Here is an 18529-nt window from a genome sequence, read left to right as displayed (position 1 = left end):
TATAGTACAACAACTTCTTACATAGACATAATGCCTTTTATGTGTCTTACCACTATTGTTTTTTGAAAGGGAACTGGTGACAAATTTTGCAACCCTAGATGTTCCACAAATCAGTAAATTAATAACAGGTGATATGGTGTTATTTTGAATCTTGGTATCAAGTCTTTAGTGTGTCCAGCATTGTAGTTTTGGAGAGTAGTTTTTGCTGAGTCTACTGAGTGTAATAGCACTCACACCTACAGTATAGTGATCTAACATATGTGGTTGGGTAGTTAAAATAATGCAATCTTAGAAGTGACAGAATTTAAGATCCCACTGATTGTTGTGGTGCTTCTGCTACTGGTGATCTTAAAAAACATCCCTTACATGACTTGATGCTCCCAGGGGTCCTTTCCAACCCAGCTGATTATATAATTCTATGGCAGCTGCAGAAGACTTGGATTTGTAAAGAAAGCAGAAAGGGTTCAAGCTCTTGAATGATTAATGCATCTGAATGGACTTCAGTCATTTAGTGTCTATTCATTTTCCCTAATTTGAGACTAAGCAGTCATTTCTCTTTCAAGTGGTGCCTAAGTTTTACTTGTAGTACATATAAGAGGCATATTCTTCTTTAATGGGTATTTCTAATGGATATATTTAATTCACTACAGGAATATTCCAAGATGATTGCAGGATTAGTACGTTAGTGTGTGTGTTTGTTCAAAGCTATATTTAATACTGTGCAGTATCTCTTGTGTTAGCTGTAATCTAAGAATTATTTATGAATTACTTATATCAATTATTTATTACGAATTACAGTACAGGTATTTTAAATGTATAAGACTAAAATGTTAACTCTTTCATTATGCACAGTAGTTCTATACTAAGGTAAGAAATCTGAACAGTCATGCTTGATAGATGCAAAGCATAAATACTCAAATACAATATGGCTGGAATATAACTATTATTAATCTTATTTTTAAAAAATAGTGCTGGAGGCCAGCTAGAAATTACTTGTTTTGTTCATGGAACAGAAGCTAAGAGGACAGCTACAATATTATCATAGTCTTGGTTCCTCCTTCCCTCTCTTGTGGTATAAATGATTCCATAGATAGAATGCAAATTGTCAGACTTCTAAGGCTGGAATACTTCCGACAGGTTGGAGGTGAGAGAAAACAGGAGGAGGAAAATTTATACCTTTGTTTATTTTGGGGAAAATATATTTGTTTATTTGGGTGCTGCTTTTGGGTTGGGTTGTTGGGTTTTTTTGCCTAATATGATTTGGTCTGAACTTTGGGACTTCTCCTGCCCAAGTGAGAAACGTTGTGGGAACTTGATATGCTTTAAAAAATGCAGGTATAGTGTTCCACAATGCTATTAATGATAAACCTTGTATGATTATTTTTTTTTCCATATCAAGCTTTTAAAGGCTTTACTACTTAAAGAAAATCTCTTTGTATAATAAATATCCAGATGAAGATTGTGTCCACAGTATATTTAATTCAGTACAAATTATAATTGCTTTTGAAGTAAATATTTAATTTCTAACTGGTGTGCTTCCAAGCACTCTGCATAGTTTATGGATAGTGTATGGAGAGATCATGGATTGTTGATTTGATCTTTGCTGTTAATGTAAATAGTATAAATGGTATATGTTACATATAAATGTCTTCAGAAACTTTATGTTAAGTGAGGTTGAAATGGACTTTACTCTGGCTTCTAGTGGACTTATCCATAAAAGTTGAGTCTAGTTGAACTTGAATCTTGTTTTAATTTCATTTAGAATGAAACTTGTAATGTGTTAAATTTTAAAAGTCAATTACTTTTTTTGTTCTGTTTAGTTCTGTGAATTGCTTTCTTTAGCAAAAGTTCAAGCATTGAAGTAAAAGGAAAAAATACAACCTGACTTTTCAGGCATGGATTTAACTTTTATAATCTCAGAAATGTGTGCTAAAAGATGCAACTTGTGTGCTGTTCAGTTACTGATGGGTGATTATGTGCTGCATAACAACCCTTTCTGAAATAAATGTATTTTACAGCTAAGTATTCAGATATAAAAGCAAATAAGAAAACAAAATGCTGGTTTTGTTCACTGTTCTAGTTTTATGTATTTGAAAACACAACTAAAATTTGTTAATAATAATCCTTCTTGATTTATAATTAACAAAAAATGGTCATACAGTTTTTTTATTAGGAGAATATTTTTTTGAATTCCCTAAAAAAAAAGGGGTAGTGGCTTCTTATCCAAGTAGTATAGACTAAAAGCTAGTGTATCTTGATGCATGCATACAGAATTTAAACAGAAAACCCAATAGAGTTAATCTTAAAACTTATCAAAGTGATGAGGAGTATGTCTATACATTGCTGATGAAATCTCACATTTGCTCCATCAGTAAAATGCCAGGATTAATATTCTGCATTGAGGCATGCCATAATTCTAGCTAAGCAGACATCTGCAGAGGTCTGTGCTCTTCATGCTAACCATCTGTTCTTGGCTTTGCATTTACAGGTCTTTCTGTCTAAATATATTGTTCTAAGTGGTGGTATTTTCTGTTGCTATATTGTTTTTGTATCCTGATAATTTTTTTTATGCTCAGCATCTAATACATCCAAATGGAAGATTTATATGTTGAATCAGAAGTTGGTTTAAGATGGTTGGTTTGGGTTTATTACCTACCTTTATATGCTAAAAAGCTGAAATGCTACTTGTAGCAGCACATTCAATTCATATGCCATGAGCTTAGAGATACATACCTACACGTGTGTATATAGGAAAATTACCAAAAAAATTTTTTTTCTCAAACTGTTAACAGCTACCTTACTTCTTCTCCCATTCCAGGAGCTGATAGACACTTTCTGGAAACTGGCAGGGCCTGATTTGTGCTGTCTAAAGCATCAGCTAGTTCATAATCACTGGGAAGGTGTGTGACACCAGTCACTATCTTGCCTGTCTGCATCCAATTGCTCTTGGCATCTTTGAGGAGGAGTAGTGTGCTTGGGTCCAGGGTGTTTAAAGGAGCTCCAGCAGATGATCCTTCTAATTAAAAAATAATTCATTATACTTGTTAGTAACTTTGTGCAATGTATCCCTGGATGTACTGCCACACGTTGTAGAAGGCTGAAGTCTCTGCAGGATAATTGGCTGTATTTTTCTTGCCATGCAGCATGGGTTTCAGTAAGACCATGATGTGAATATTCCTGTGTGGTAGAAGTACTTCATCTTCTCCATGATATGTTGCTGTATGCAAGTCTTGTGTACATCTCTGGATAGAATCTGGAAGACAGTTCACAGACCAGTGTGAGAAAGAAATATCTGAATAGAGATCATTAAGGAGATCACTCTGACAAATACAAACAGCAAAAAATGAACCCAGATTGTTTCCACAGAGCAATAATTAATGCCTTTGCAAAACATGTTTCCGTTTCCAGAAGCCAAAAATAAAATTAAAGGGCAGTAGCTATTATTGCTCTCTGATGTTTTGTGGCTTTTTTTGGCTTTTGTTTTTTTAAAATTTTGTCAGTACCACCAAAATCTCTAAAATGAGGTATTAAATATAAAAACAAAACTCTGGCAGCTGCCTTACTGTAGTTTAGTCACTTTAATCCCTTGATTTCCTAGTCACAGGATTCCGTGAGCTGCTGAAGGAGTGCTGGGCACTATGGAGCAAATGTGCTGAAGGGGGAGGGTGCTGCTGCTTTTTTTCTAACTTTTGGGTATGTCTTGCTCATTCCAGCAATTACTTGCTCGGAGTACTTCCTTACAAGCTCCAATTTTGGTATAATTGTTTTGTTCTTCAGAGGGCTTTGGTGGCTCCTTGCCCCTTACTCACAGCAGGTTCCTGTCCCCATAATCTGCTGTAAAGTCTGTTTCTGGAACTCCAGTACATAGAGCTGTGAATGCTGCTACTGGCTTTTTTTAGAGGCATGGAGGAAGAGTGGTGCTGGCCTCTGTGATGGTGGAGATATGGTGCTGAATATTCTTGTTGCATTGATACCGGAGATTTCAATGTTTGTTTAAGTCCCTTTGCAGACAAATGAAGGATCAACCATCCACAAAATTTCCCCATTTCAGTATACCATCTTATCATCATCTTAGTTTTATGGTGTCTTCAATATTGCTGTTACAGAACAGCACATATACAGTAACTGAATTTCTGATGGTAAGGATGGCTTGACTAATTTTAATTCAATACGAGTCAAAAGTTTGTAGAGAAGTGACTACTAGTTTTTAACCACTAGCAGACTAGAATGTGCTTTCAGCAATTTATGACATGGTTATTATGGTTCAGAAAGATACACAAGAAGGACACTATTTTATTAAGTTAATTGCTCATGTATTATTTTTTTTAAATGCATCTGCACATACATATTGACTGTACATCTATATAAAACACAGCATGCATGTTTATAATTGTCAATCTCTTCCACAGATTACTAAAATAGAAAACATCAATCATTTGAGTGAACTGAGAGTGTTAAACCTGGCCAGAAACCTAATAACCATAGTAGAAAACCTTAATGGGCTGGATTCACTCACAGAGCTCAACCTTCGTCACAATCAAGTCTCTACTATAGTAAGGAATAAAACTCTTGTCTTTTCTCTTTTTTTTCAGTGTTTTTAACAAAGTGTACTATTACTGTAAATTTTTCAAGTCACATCACCATTTCATGTTTGTGAAATCTTGTGTTTTCCCATAGTGTGTTGCTTATCTTTTCTGCTGCAATATTTACTTTTGCAACATAAAGGTGAAACAAACAGCAGTTTACTATTGGTGTTATTTTTAAAGGTGTTTGCTTGTAGGGATAGCTTATGGTGGATCTTCAGGGGTTGAAAAAGGATTCTGAAGCAGCTTTGTGGTTCTAACATACAATTTTAGATACTTCTTCCATACAAGTTTGTTTCCTAGAAACAAATCCTCTCTTAATTACTGTAGCTCTGCAAAGCAGCAGCACCATCTTCCATTTCATCTCCTTATGGCATAACTTTGAGGCAAATGCAGAGAAAATAGGTACTGATTTTAAAAGCAGAATTTCCCACTTGAGCTTGTAACCTAGTGTTATAAGTCTTTATGTTCTAAAAAATAAAGCTTTTCACTTTGCAGTTTCATTTGCAGTTCATGTATGACAAGTAGAATAATGTAATAAACATTTATAAATAATGGAGTAAGTCTGCTTAAATAGCTGTATTTTTCTGGACATCAAAATTCTTGGTGTCTCCCATTGCTGCTGATCCTCTTGAATTCCTGCTACTTGCCATATATGAATTGTTTTTATACCTAGAAGGCAAGAAATTTCTGCACATTGCTCATTCTGTGATTCCATCTTTCCCTTACATCAGATATGTTCCCTGGAGTTACCTTCCTTGCTTATAGCTGCTGCCTTTTCACTCATGTGCAGCTTGTACTTTGTGTGCTTCCTGTTGACACAAATGGAGAGTCAGCATGAGATCTGAAGCAGTGAGTTACAGGCTTGGACTCTGTGCCCTCAGTGTTTTAGTTTTTCCTGGTCAGAGAGTGTTTTAGGAGATGTTGTGTTGCTTTTTGGCTTTTTTTTTTTTTTTTTTTTTTACCCCAGTTAAATTTCTATGTAATGGTGTTTTGTGTTTGTGTGATATGTTTTGGTTTTAATTGGGTCATGATTTTAGCAGGTATGACAGTATCTCTCCTTCTAAAGAAGGACTCAAATCATATAAAGTCAAGTCTTGGAAACATCATACTATCTGAAATATAAAGTAAATATATGTCCCTTTCCTAAAATACAATATTTTTCTTATTCTAATAATTGGTGTTGTCTCTCCATGTGCATCACTGTACGTGTTTTCACTTAAATTTACTTAAATTTGTTAATTTTTCAAGGAGAAACACCCTGGAAAAAAAAATGGAAGGTACTCTGCTTTTGTCTTGAAATTCAGAAACTGCTGCAGTATGATTTTAGGGAAAATACCAAAACATAGAAAAAATATATAATTTTATGAAAAACAATATCTAAGATATTGTTATATTACTGCTAGAATACTTGTGTACTTGAGGGAGGGGGTTTAGATATATTTGTTTTAAGATAAAGTTTAGGTTTTCGTATGATGTGTGTGTAATTTTAATAAGGATATTATGGTGCAGACTTTTCAGTAATTAAATTGCTTTCTAGTTTTAGTTTTTTGGATCGTGGTTTAGCAACGATGACAGTGCTATCATTGTGAATCAAGCTTTTTAAACTCAAATATTTCTTTAAATGAAGGAATCTAACATATTTTAAAAAGTTTGCCCTACCAATATAATGAAATAAAATCAATGTAATTTAAATAACTCTCAGTACATTTTTGTGAACCTTCCTTGATGTTCACTTCCCCCGAATCTGCTCTAAGTGCATTATTCTCATGTAGGAAAGACCATATTCTCATTTATCCCACAAAGTGAGGTTCCAATTTGAATTCTGTACCCATGGCAGTTTCAACTGTATAGAATAATTCAAGTTATCCAACTAAAGTGCTGATCGTATGAGCAATTAAACTCATAATACTCTCTTATAAGTCATTGGCCTTGTGTTAGCAATTTTGGGACCATATTTTGCCTTAGAGGTACTAATTGAGAATTGGAAATACTTGAATCACAAGTATTTATTTTTGTAAGAATAAATTATAGTTCATCTGAAGCTGCAGGGTTTTAAAAGGCAGTCCTGAACCTTGGTTTATAGCTGAATTATATCTTGGAGGATTGGAAATCTCTTGAAGTCTGACTATTCTCAAGAATAGCAAACAGACAGAATAAATATTTACAAAGGCTCTGGTGGCATTAAAAGCATGAATCTATGCCATGAATTATGCAAGGTCTGTTTTCTTTTCATCCAATTATGAATAGGTTCCACTATTAGGAAGATGAGCTGTGTTTCTGAAAGATGGACCTGCCTGACTGCTTTGAGGTATCAAGAGAGTATAATTGGTTTGTCATCTGCAGCTTGATCTTAGACTTGAAGGAGGACTGTTCAAGGTGTTCACTATCTTTTCACGAGAAGAACTCGTGTCCAATATGTTGGCTGTCCTGTTTGACTTTTTATCAAAAAGTATCTGGAGGCTTTGCTTTTTGGTGGTTGTTTTGTTGTGGTTTTTTTTTCCAAATCCTGTTTTTGCAAACACTTGCTGTTATGCCTGTGAGACTTGCAACTTATTTTACAGGGCAACAACATATCACTCTGTTTATTGGCTTTGAGGGCAAATTTTTATTTTCCAGTTCAAAATTCTTTGATTAATTAAAACCCTTGCTGCCGAAGAATTACTGTTCAGAACCCTATAATGCTTCTTTTCCTGTCTATAGTAACCTGATTCATGTGCACTCTCCCCTGTAAGGATCAGTAGCCATGGGGACAGAGGGGATGTCCAGATGTAATTCTGTTGTGAACTCATTTTTCCATAGTCTGATCTGTGAGGTTTGGGAACATCTCTGAATCAGGAGTTTTGGTACTGCAGTCTTGAGCTAATAAGCCCTGCTTATTGTGTGCAGAGCTATGACTCTGAGCAGTGCTTCTTGCTAGTTCGTGTTCGGTGTTTCATTAATAGCAGCTGCATGGTTTCTTTAGAGCTGCCTTGTGTTCACCTGTTTGGATAGGATGAACTATTTCTGTTTCTGTGTTGGTTATGTCATAAATCAGATGAAGGGACAGAGAGTTGTAAATTTGATTTGTGGCTGAAATCAGGACACTGAGTCCTGTAATTCTTCCCTGTACTGTATGTAACATGTTTGTGTCCACTGCTTTCAAGCATAAGGAGATGCAGGTTTACAGCCTGGGTGGCTGGGTGGTGTCTGAATCAGTGCTGACTGTGCTGTCTGGCCAATGTGGATTAATATTTCATAAATGAGGTTTGGTCTTAGTTGATATGTTTAATCTTACTTTATTTGACCTTTTTACTATTTAGAGGGTTTTTGTAAAGGTCTTTAGTGGCATATGTTAAATTCCCAGTTACTCATTCTGGAAATTCATTCCTTTCTATAAATTTTAATTATAAAGGTGACAGAGTCCTTCAGATCATTCCCCGACAGAAGAGTCACTGCTATTTTGGTAGTGCAGTTGCACTGCTGTATTGCAGTTCAAAAACCTTACTTCAGCATGGTCACGAAATAAACTTTTTTTTTCTTTTATAGTGTGTTTATCCTGCATCTTAAATGCTGAGACAGCACCTTGGCTCATTTCCCAAAACAGAAGCAGCCTTATCCTCTTTTCTTTAACATGATTTGCTCTCCAAGTGATGCAGCTTGTTCTGCAGAGTAGATATCTGCACTGTAACACTCCCTTGCAGTCTGTACTAGAGAGAAATGGAGCTGCATCTTCAACAGAAATCAATGTTGCAGCAAGGTTATAGCATATAGAAATGAAAATACTTCATCAGGCAAGGCAAAGAGGTGCAAGCACTACTTTTGGCTACTGAATTTATGCCTCTATCTTTCATTCTAGAAAGATGTGGATACTTTGCCCTGTCTCCAACGTCTCTTCCTCAGCTTCAACAATATATCTAGGTAAGGGAAACAGCAGTTTGCTTTCTATCAGTAATTTGAAGTATCCTATAGGAGATGTATTTCAGTAAAATTTGAATTCAGACACTATTAATGCAGATACTTTTTTTTTTTCCACTAACACAAGATAGCATAATCAAACCATTATGTTTTCTACTTCAGACATTAAAATTGTAGAAATCCTTGGCATTTTTAAATGTAACTATACTATGAGTATTCTATTAAGAAACCTGTATTTTTTATTTTAAAGTTATCCTGCTCTTTACAATTATGATTAAAATGAAAGATAGTTTTATAAATGTTTTTTTATTGTTCATTACTTATATGTTAAAGCAACATTGCACAAGGTTCATATTTAACATACAATCAGCATATTTATGGAGTTGTACAAAGTACTGATTCAGATTCTGTCTAGGATGGTGAGATTATTTCATGCTTGTATTTTACTTGTCCATTAATAAAGTCTGAAAGGTATATTTGTGGTTATTTCTCTTCAGTTCCCTTCTGAACAGTTCAACTTTCAAAGCAGACCTTGTACAGTTTCAAATAACTAAATGCATTTTAGTATTAATAGAAATGTTTGTCTTCAGTGCTTTTTCATATTCATGTATTTAGTAGTCTGCTTTTCTACTGGTGCCACTATTTTAAAAGTACCCACATTTTTTTTTTAATCCCTTACTCACTACCTTTGCTTAGAATCAAGTAATTTAACATGGGGTAGGGGGAAATATGCTTCATGCTCTAATTACTGGAAATACCATGCTGTTTCTGTGGTATCTGCTTTCTCTGTAAAATGTTATACATGGTATGAGCTTTCATTATAATAGGTACTTGAATATTTTAACTTAACCTGCATTATGTTTGTTGCAGACAGCTCCAACCTACTTGTCTGTATTATTTAGGCTCTTAAAGTACCAGTGCAGTAGATATCCTTAAATACTCATGGTCATTTAAAAAAAAAAAAATATGAAGTTCAGGAATCTTCAGTATACTCTTCCTGTAATTAATCTAGAGAGTGAGTTAGCAATTTTACTCTGAATAATTTCTGGAATTGAAAGGTGCCTTTTGTTTCTGTTTTTCTAAAAATGTCTTAGCTTGGCAAGAACAATGAGAGGACTGCAGTATCTGGCTCTCTTGCAGTCAGGGGGCATCACTGCAGTCAGTGGAATTTCTGTACCTTTTTATATACTTAATATATTTTGTGTAGCTTTCTGACTCCTTCCTCATGTTGTTTTATGCAAATTCATGTTCTTTTTAAAATGTTCAAAGAAGGAAAAACATTTCTGAGGTTTTTTTTAAATAGATTTCTCCACCTTTATGTAATCACTAGCTTTTTTGGTACTTTATCATGATTGTTGTCATTTACTCCTTGGGGTTTTGGGTGAACTCCTGTTAGATCTAGCCTTAGTTGTCATGTAGGCTTGGAACACTCATTTAGAACATTCAGATAGAGAAGTAATTTGGTTTTAATTTGTAGATGGAATAGGTCCAAGAATAAATTTAGTGTCAAACAAAAGACATTGCTTTTCTATGAAATTTTGTATACATATGTGGGCAGATAGGTGGATGGATCAGTTTAACTCTTTATTTACCAGACATTATTATCAATGAAAAATTTGTTTTGATCACATTTAGCTTAGGTCTTTAAATAATAGCATTCTTTTGGATGTAGCAGTTTTGAAGCCTAAAACCCCCCATTAATTACTGATTTTGAATTATGCCATACGGTAATAGTAAAAAAATTTTTTCCTAAAACCAGCTGTGTTTTTACAACTGACTTTGCTTTTAGACAACCAAGTTGACACACAGATATTTCAGTTTGTTTAACTGTAGTTGCATGGAGAATACTGGCAAATGGAAAAAAAAAGTATATTGCCAAACCCTGGATATATTTATGTTACAGGTTCATGCAAATATTTTCTTAGTGATCTCTAAAAATAAGCATTTTTGAGGGAGCACTCTCATGGCATGTTTTACTGCTTCCTATTTTTGTATGTCAGCAAAAATCATTAAGTGTTAAATTGATACATACTGATAAATATGAATTATTTTTTCAGTAAAAGATTCAGGAATGCCTTTTAAAAATTATCACTACTTACGGCACAATTATCTATCATGGGTTTAATCACTGATGTTCTTTTTCCCTGATGCTTCAGAGGAGGCCTCAATGCTGCTGTTTCTCTGCAGAACTTTATTAAAAAAGCATATATTGGCAAGATAATACGAGCTCAAGCCAAGTGCTGCAAAAGTTGATGCTGATCTGAAACAAAAGAAGTCTTACTTCTGGCTTAAGTCCCCCAAAATTTAGCAGTTACAAATGGAAGGCATTCATTGCTGATGGCTGAAGGTAATATGTATCTCTAGAGCTAGTTATAAAGAAGGGGGAAAATCCCATTTTTAATTTGCCATGTGGTAAAGGGAGGAGATTATAGAAACTGTTTTCTTCAGGAAAGGTAGACCACTGAGGTTCAGAAAGAGGGTTATTGCTCATATTTCAAAATGTGAAAACATGGAAGACCATTTTTTAATCTTGGAAACAAAATACATATTTTCACTCCTAAGCTGCTGTCTGTATTGGCTCTAATGTTTGCTTTTTTATATAACATGGCATGTTGTCTAGCCATAGGGAATAAGTTGGTTACCAGCTCAAAGGACATGTGTTGTTTTTCTTCACTTGGTTCCTGAATTAGAAACCTGAGAGGAGGAATGTTTTTAGCCTAATAAAAACACAAGAATTTTTCCAGCAGAATGCAAATCTATAAATATGTTAAAAACTTGAACAAAAGCAGTACAAGAGGAATGAAAGTTTGACTGTGGTGACATCTGTTGTCATCAGTAGTTCAGTGGTCCTAGGAAGGTACAGGTTTACTTCTCTGAATGTTTTTGAACACACAGTTCAATCTTGGGTGTCCTGTCAGACTACAGCGAGTACAATCCCTTACTTCTCTTCTCCAGGGCTTTTCCCCTTCATGGAACATGCTTTGAAAGTCATTGATGCAAATGTATAAAGAAGACACAGCTGTCAAGTAGACTGTTAACAGAGGACAAATGTTCCTCTGTCCTTTTCTTGCCTACTAAATGTGTAAATGTGATTGTGTCTCACTGATGAAGGTTGAGATTGCAGCACTCCAAAATACTCTGCTGTTAATTGTTGCATTCTCAGGTGATGCAGGAGAATTGGGTTTGTGTCTCCATCAGAGGGGAGAATTGGATGCAGGACTCTGAACCTTGCACACAAGATTTAAAATCGATCTATTCTGAAAAAAAATTCCAGTAAATTGTTATCCGTAATTTAGCATGATTCACAACTTGTTTCTATGTTGCTGAAACTACCATTTTAGCAAAGATAAATTCTTCTAGAAAGAAGGACAGGGAAGGAGAGGTGGTTGCCATAGTTTGGTGAGAGTCCTGCTGGAGAAGGTCTATTGGAAAGAGAAAAAGTCTTTTCACACAAAGGTTGAATGAGGCAGTGTGGAACAGCATCATCCACAGCTGCTTTGTTTTTCACAAGGAAGTTAAAGACTCCTTTGTGGTCAGGGGAGGGTAGGGAGAATATTGAGACTTAGCCTCTGTATTCCTGTAGGGTGGTCACCACTTGGCTTTATCACAGCAGCCTGTGTGCTGGGAAGCAAACAGAAGCTTGGTTGTGAAGCTGTGTTGTAAAGGTTTGCTGGGTAAGTGTCTTACATGAAAGCTTTGCTTGGCTTAGGATTGGCATGCTGGTGTATGAAGCACAGGGATTTAAGTTTTCTACATTGAATTTCTAGAGCTCCGTTTTTCATGGATATGTTTTACATATCCAAAGATGTGAAAACATAGCTATTTTGCATTACTGTCTTACTCTAAAATTGAGCTGTTAATAAAGCAGATAAAAGCATAAAGCAGGCACTTAGGGTTTAACACCAGAATGAATGTTCTGATATGCTGAAACACTGAGAAGTTGAAAACACAGCAGTATGTATAACTGGAAGGACATAAAAGCACTAACAGTCTTCCAACATTTCTGTCATTCCATGAGGAGATTTTGGTTTTATTAAAAACCTGTAAGTCGTATGTGATGGCACTAGTCCTGTAGGTTAAATGTGTAGTGGGAAGTGTTTGGACTAAATAAATTTAACACTTTTAATAATACATTTATGTTATTTGAAACTACTTTTAAAGCCCCCCAAAATTTCATATTTGTCAAGCAAAATCTCTTCTACTCTAATGGAAATGCAGTTTTCTTTTTCAAATAAATTTACAAGTTTGCTTCTGTGCCATTCAGGAAGATTGTCATTTATCTTCAGGACATAATATGTATTTAAAGTTATATGTGAGTCTGATCTTCCAAAAATGTGGTTATGTAAGCTGTTTTATGGAAAGAAGACTGGATCACAAAAAGAAGCAGAAAGTTATAATCTAACTTGTTGTCTTAACCAGATGTACAGAACACCCAGTTCTTCAAATGTGGTGAGCACCATTCACTGGAATCTGCTCACAGTTTATTTTCCATCAGGTCTTACATTGTTTTAGTACAGTAAGCAGACAGGTAGTAGAATCTTCCACTCAGTCATTTTTCTGCTGCATCCATTTGCTATATAGTGTAGATATTACTTGTATCCTGTACTAATTGCTTTCATATTCTTGAGATATTTATTAGGTGATACTTTTTTTTTCTCTCTTGCCAGCTTATGTTGGTACCCACGCCTTTATTCTGATGGTTGAGACTAACTGCTATTTATTTGTTTGGGTTTGTTGTTTGGGTTTTTTTCTGTTATATTTAATTCTTTTTTGTTATTGTGACAGAAATAGTTTTTATTTAATACGTAAAATCTTTCAGGGATACCTGATTTTAAAATCTGATATTCTTATAGATCTGGAGCCCTTTGCAGCTGAATTTTAGTGCCCAGCAGATTATTGTGTGCTTTTTTGAAAGCTGAGTGATACCAATGATAAAGGCAGGGCCACTTTATCTAAGGACAGTCTTTAATATTACTATTTGTACTGCAAACAATATATGATGCCTGATATCAAAGCATCCTTAAGCTTTGGTATACTTCAAAGTATTAGTGGAGGAAAGACCTCCAAAGAGAGGTCATCAAAAGAGAGAACTTAAATTGATGAAATCCATAATATTGTCAGATTATCAAGAAAATGGCAATAGTTCCATATTTTCCAATTCAGAATTGGCCTCATTTCAGAATGTATTTTGTTTACATAGTAATATGATCATCTGTGTATATTTTTGTGATCTTCAGTGATTCTGCTGTAATTTTCAGAGTTATTTTTTACTTCCTTTTCAAAAATACAAAATCAAATTTCATACTTTCCACTTGAATTTACTTAACCTGATCAGACAGACTTGACTTTTAAAGGTCAAAGTGCATAAGGATGGGTACATAGTTGCATATATATACACTCTGTAATCTATTTCTTAAAAGGTGTTGAGGTGTCATTTACTTCTATAACTGTTCAGCTGTTTTTGAAAGTTAAACAGTTCTCTGTTTAAAAACACTGTTTATTGGTCACTGCTTTCTCTACACATTCCATCTTCAATGAACAGAACATGATATAGCCTGTACATCTCTGAATATGTTTCATGTAGTCCAGTTCTTTTTGTCAGGAACCCAAATTAAATGTTGTCTAAAGAGCCAAAATTTTACTGTTTGTAGACTGAACTCAAAACAATACATCTGCTTTGAAAATAATATGATGCTTTTATAATTGGTTTTTGTCCAATATTTTAATGATGTTGCAAACAGCCAGGGTCACTCTATGGCATACGTTGGCTTTTTTCCTGTAATTTCCATGATTTTCATGCTGGCTTTGGCAAATACATCTTGTCTTATTTTTAAGAATGTGGGTGGAGATGTGTCCTGTTTTGAGGGGGTAATGCTTATGTGAAACTATACTGCCATGGTTAACAAGTTCTCCTTATTCTGCATCCTTTTTTTTCTAGCTATATGTGAAGAGATTAGGAAGTTTAACAGTAGCAGCTATTGGTATTTAAAAATAACTGTAATTTGATTTATTAAAATAATGATGAGTGTGGTGTTTTCTGTGCAGGCAAATATTTTTTACAAAATATATTTATTTTACGAAATAAAATCTTCCATATCAAAATTATTCCTATTCTGTGACATTAAAACTTCAAACTTTTTTGGTTACAGTTTTGAGGATATTCTGTGCCTTGCTGATTCCTCATCTTTGTCAGATATCACCCTTGATGGCAACCCAATAGCTCAGGAGACATGGTACAAACACACTGTTCTCCATCATATGATGCAGCTCCGGCAGCTAGATATGAAGAGAATCACAGTAAGAAATTCCTGTTTTCATCAGTCTTGCTAGATCCTTACATTTAGAAGTGTTGCAGTGTTAAGCTTTTTTTTGTTTTGTTTTTTTCCTACATATACCTTATTTTATTGCTCATTTGCTTTGTACAATGGCTGTACTGCATTATAAATTGTACCTGTTGCTTTATCATCTATCCTGTTGTCCTGTAGCAAATCCACCATCAGTATAAAATGGAGGTAATTATGATGCAAAAGATAACATGTATATGGAAAACATGACAGGTCCACTTACAGTTCAGCTTATCTTTTTCCTCCACTCTTTTTTAACAGTAAGCAGACAGTATCTGCAGACATATAATAAAGTACTAAAATATGAATGATATGTGTACAAATTCCTTGCTGAGAAAGTGTTTAAGCAGGAATACTTGCTATCCAACACTTTAAATAGACTTTTTCAACTGAATTTGCTAAGTATACACACACACATATATAAATATATTATAAATAGTTTATGTATATACATATCTCTCTTAAATGTGCTGTGGTTCCCAAATTGAAAGACAAGTTGCCTTATTTTAATGGTAAAACTCTGCTTCTTTTCACTGAGGTTTTATAAGGTCTGGATGCTTAAAGTAAGAGAGCTCTATTTGGTTTTGCTTATTAGCTTAGACATTTCTCTGCTGATCAGGGAATAGGTTGTTCTGCTTTATCCAGAATATAATTAACTTTTTCTTCCATTACCACTGTGGAGTGTTATGGTATTTTTATGGAAGGATCTCCAATTTCCTTCTTTCTTTCCACTTGAAAGTAAGATACTTCAGGAACTGGTAGTCATTATTGTTGGTCATAAACCTCTCTTAACTCAGATCTTCAGAAAATGTACTAAGTTAATACTGAAAGTAAAAAACCCCAAACAAACGAGAGATGCAGATCATTGTCAAATGTCACTTAAGAAATGATTTGTCAGATTTTGTACTTGCTATTTTCCTTGCCATTATTTCTACTAGAGCCATCCTTTCATTCTTCTGTAAATGCAGTTTCTCTGGTATACATAAAAAATAGTCTGACTACTGCAAGTGTGAGCTGAATTTTGTGTGTTTTAAACACCGTGTTGAGCCTTTTATGCTTTCAAAACAGAAATATATGTTCAGTAGTTGATATCAAGTATATTGTAGCTGTCTCTATGCTATAGTGAAATTATTTGAATAGTTTTAGGGTAGATGTACTCAGGAAATGAAATGTTGCATTTATTTTGTGCTGTCTTAGCCATCTTTTCCTCCTGTGTGTTAAATAGTATCATTTGCTGAAAAATGGCTTGTGTGAGTAATATTAAAGCACTAGTGAGGAAGAAAAAGTGCATTCCACCGTGGTCTCTTTAGGGTCCTTTTCAGGTTTTGCTGGATTTTACCCATCTGAAGGGCTGCTGCCATAAGCTCAGGTTTGACCAGCCTGTGGCATTGGGGTGACAGTGATGCTCGCTTAGCAGCAGAGGGAGTGCTCAGCCTGATAAAGCCTCACACGCCGCCTCTGACAGCTCCAATGGAGGGGTTTTATGAGCGTGGTAAAAGCTTTCATGTGCTTTATCCCTCTGTGTGCTGTCCTTACTGTTTCTTCACTTGGAGAATATAAGCCTACAGCCTCAAAATCTCATTGCAGAAAGTGAGACTTCTGCTTCATTAGGAAAACTGTATTTCTCTCCCTCTTAATTTTTAGGGGGTTTTGCTTGTTTGTGTAGATAGCTCCTTTGCCATTTAGTGTGTTTTTAGATGGAAAGTGGAGAATTAGTAAATGGAAATTTCAATATGTAAGAGGAAATTAAGTCCTATTTTCATCATCTGACACTTTGACCCTCTGGAAAAGCATCCCTCCTTGTCCAGCAAGGGCTGGTTTGAAGACCAGAGTCCTAGACAATAGCAGCACAATAAGGGAGAACAAAGAAAAAGGGAGATAGAGTTTCAAAAGAGCCTGAGCTAAGAGAGAGAGAGTGGTAGTAAAAATGAATTGTGGTAATGTACATTTCCTGGAGGATTTTTTGTGGGTGGTGATGTGTTTTTCAAGATTAATTGAATGTGTTTTGTAATAGTGCTCAAGAAATGTATATGGGTTTGATGTCCAGAACTACGTTCAGCCATTGGTCCTTACTCAGAAGCTTTCCCTTTATGAATACTGAACAAACCTAGGATACATTTTCTCTTTAGACTGAGTGAATTTATTTTGTCAATGAAACAGTATTTTTAAGGTATCTGTCATAAGGATAAACTATTGATAAAGAAAAAAGATTCTTTTAATAGGACTCTGAGATTCATTTAATGAGACTCTTGTTAGAATGTCATTTGTGTTAGTTCATCTCATTCTTTGTATATTAGACTGATTCAAACAAAGACACTCGTGTGTGGAAGACACTGTCAGAAATTATGCATTTGGCCTGGATAAAAGGAAGGCTTTGAAATGGAAGATAGAGTAAGAGGATGTATTTGTGGATGCTGAGAGAAAACTGAATAAGGGAATATTGTGAATGTTTGCCTTAAGGTTTGAAAAACAAATTGAGTTGTTTTAAAAGGAATAAAACTAATGAGGGCTAATTTTCTGTAGATTAGTGTGAATTTGTTCTCAAATTCTCCCTTTCCTAGTGCAAAACAGCAATACCTCAGTTAGTTTGGAGCTGAGTATATGATGACTGGACAGCTGTTTTCTGCCAAATAGAATGAATAATTTCAGCTACCTCTCCCTTGGTGGGAAAACCAGTTTACATTTTGGTTTTTTCCACATACCAATTTTTTATAATCAAAATGCTAGGGAGCAAAAAAAATTGAGACATAAACATACTTTATGTTACTTAATATGTTCAATGTGTTATCAAGTCATTAAAGAAGGTTGAGATGGTGAAACTGGAAAAAAAAAATAAAAATTAAGCTTTCCAGTTTGTGTTCTAGGGAAATCTGTGCACACAGTTGGGTTTGAAAGGCTAACTCTGTTGAAGCCTCATGCCTTAACCTGCATGAAGCTACTCCTCTCATATCAGGTTGAAGTCCTAGGCAAACAGTTTGGAAGTTTGTGTAATCACCTTTCACATTTATGTCAAATCCATTATTTTAAGTGGGTATCAGGGGGGCTCAGCACAAATAAGGGTAGATGTGCTGTGTGAACCTCAATTCCTGTGCTTTTGAAATTTATTTTCTTTAAAATGTAAGAGCAATGTTCAAGTATGAAGTTGTTTTATTACTAAGTATTCACCCATGTTCTTAAGGATTCTTACAATGCTCTAAACATAGCATGTTTAATTATTATAGAATTTTTGACATGTGTCTTTGTGGTTGATGATGTTTTCTTTTCAGTTTTGTTTGCTAATTTTCTTAACACACAACCTTCCAGAAAGTGAAAATGAAAAGTTTAGGACAGGAGCTTTCTATTTCAAGGAAAACCAAAGCACTTTCTATATATTCTGGGAAGATACTTTAATAGAAACACACAAATGACATGTGAAGTAAATCAAAATAAGTTCAAGTGTTCTTCCCAAATATTTGTGTTGGATGGACTCTATGCTCTTCATTTCATAGTGAACGTTTCTTTTGTTTCTTGGAAAATATATGTTCTAAAAATACCATGCTGTGAGAATGTTGAGAATTCTGTAAACAGGGAGTATTCTACCTCACATGGGTGTATTGCAGTACTAGATTGCTTTACCAGGAAAATTAAGCATTTTTACTTACATAGCTTTAATTATTTAGGAATCAATGACTTTCTTCTTGGAACTTCTTGCACTGGCAATAATAT

General features: G+C 34.8%; 1 protein-coding gene across 1 annotated transcript in view; it reads left to right on the top strand.

Annotated features, from left to right (window-relative positions):
- LRRC49 (leucine rich repeat containing 49) overlaps positions 1-18529 on the top strand; it is a 39949-nt gene that overhangs the window by 7426 nt on the left and 13994 nt on the right. Inside the window, exons 8-10 of the mRNA XM_030457319.1 lie at positions 4410-4553; positions 8422-8483; positions 14630-14777. Coding sequence (XP_030313179.1) covers positions 4410-4553; positions 8422-8483; positions 14630-14777 — 354 coding nt within the window. The remainder of the gene's footprint in view (positions 1-4409; positions 4554-8421; positions 8484-14629; positions 14778-18529) is intronic.

The sequence above is a fragment of the Calypte anna genome, chromosome 10 (genome assembly GCF_003957555.1).
Source record: "Calypte anna isolate BGI_N300 chromosome 10, bCalAnn1_v1.p, whole genome shotgun sequence".
In the NCBI taxonomy this organism is placed as follows: domain Eukaryota; kingdom Metazoa; phylum Chordata; class Aves; order Apodiformes; family Trochilidae; genus Calypte; species Calypte anna.
This window is presented reverse-complemented; position numbering and strand designations above follow the sequence as displayed.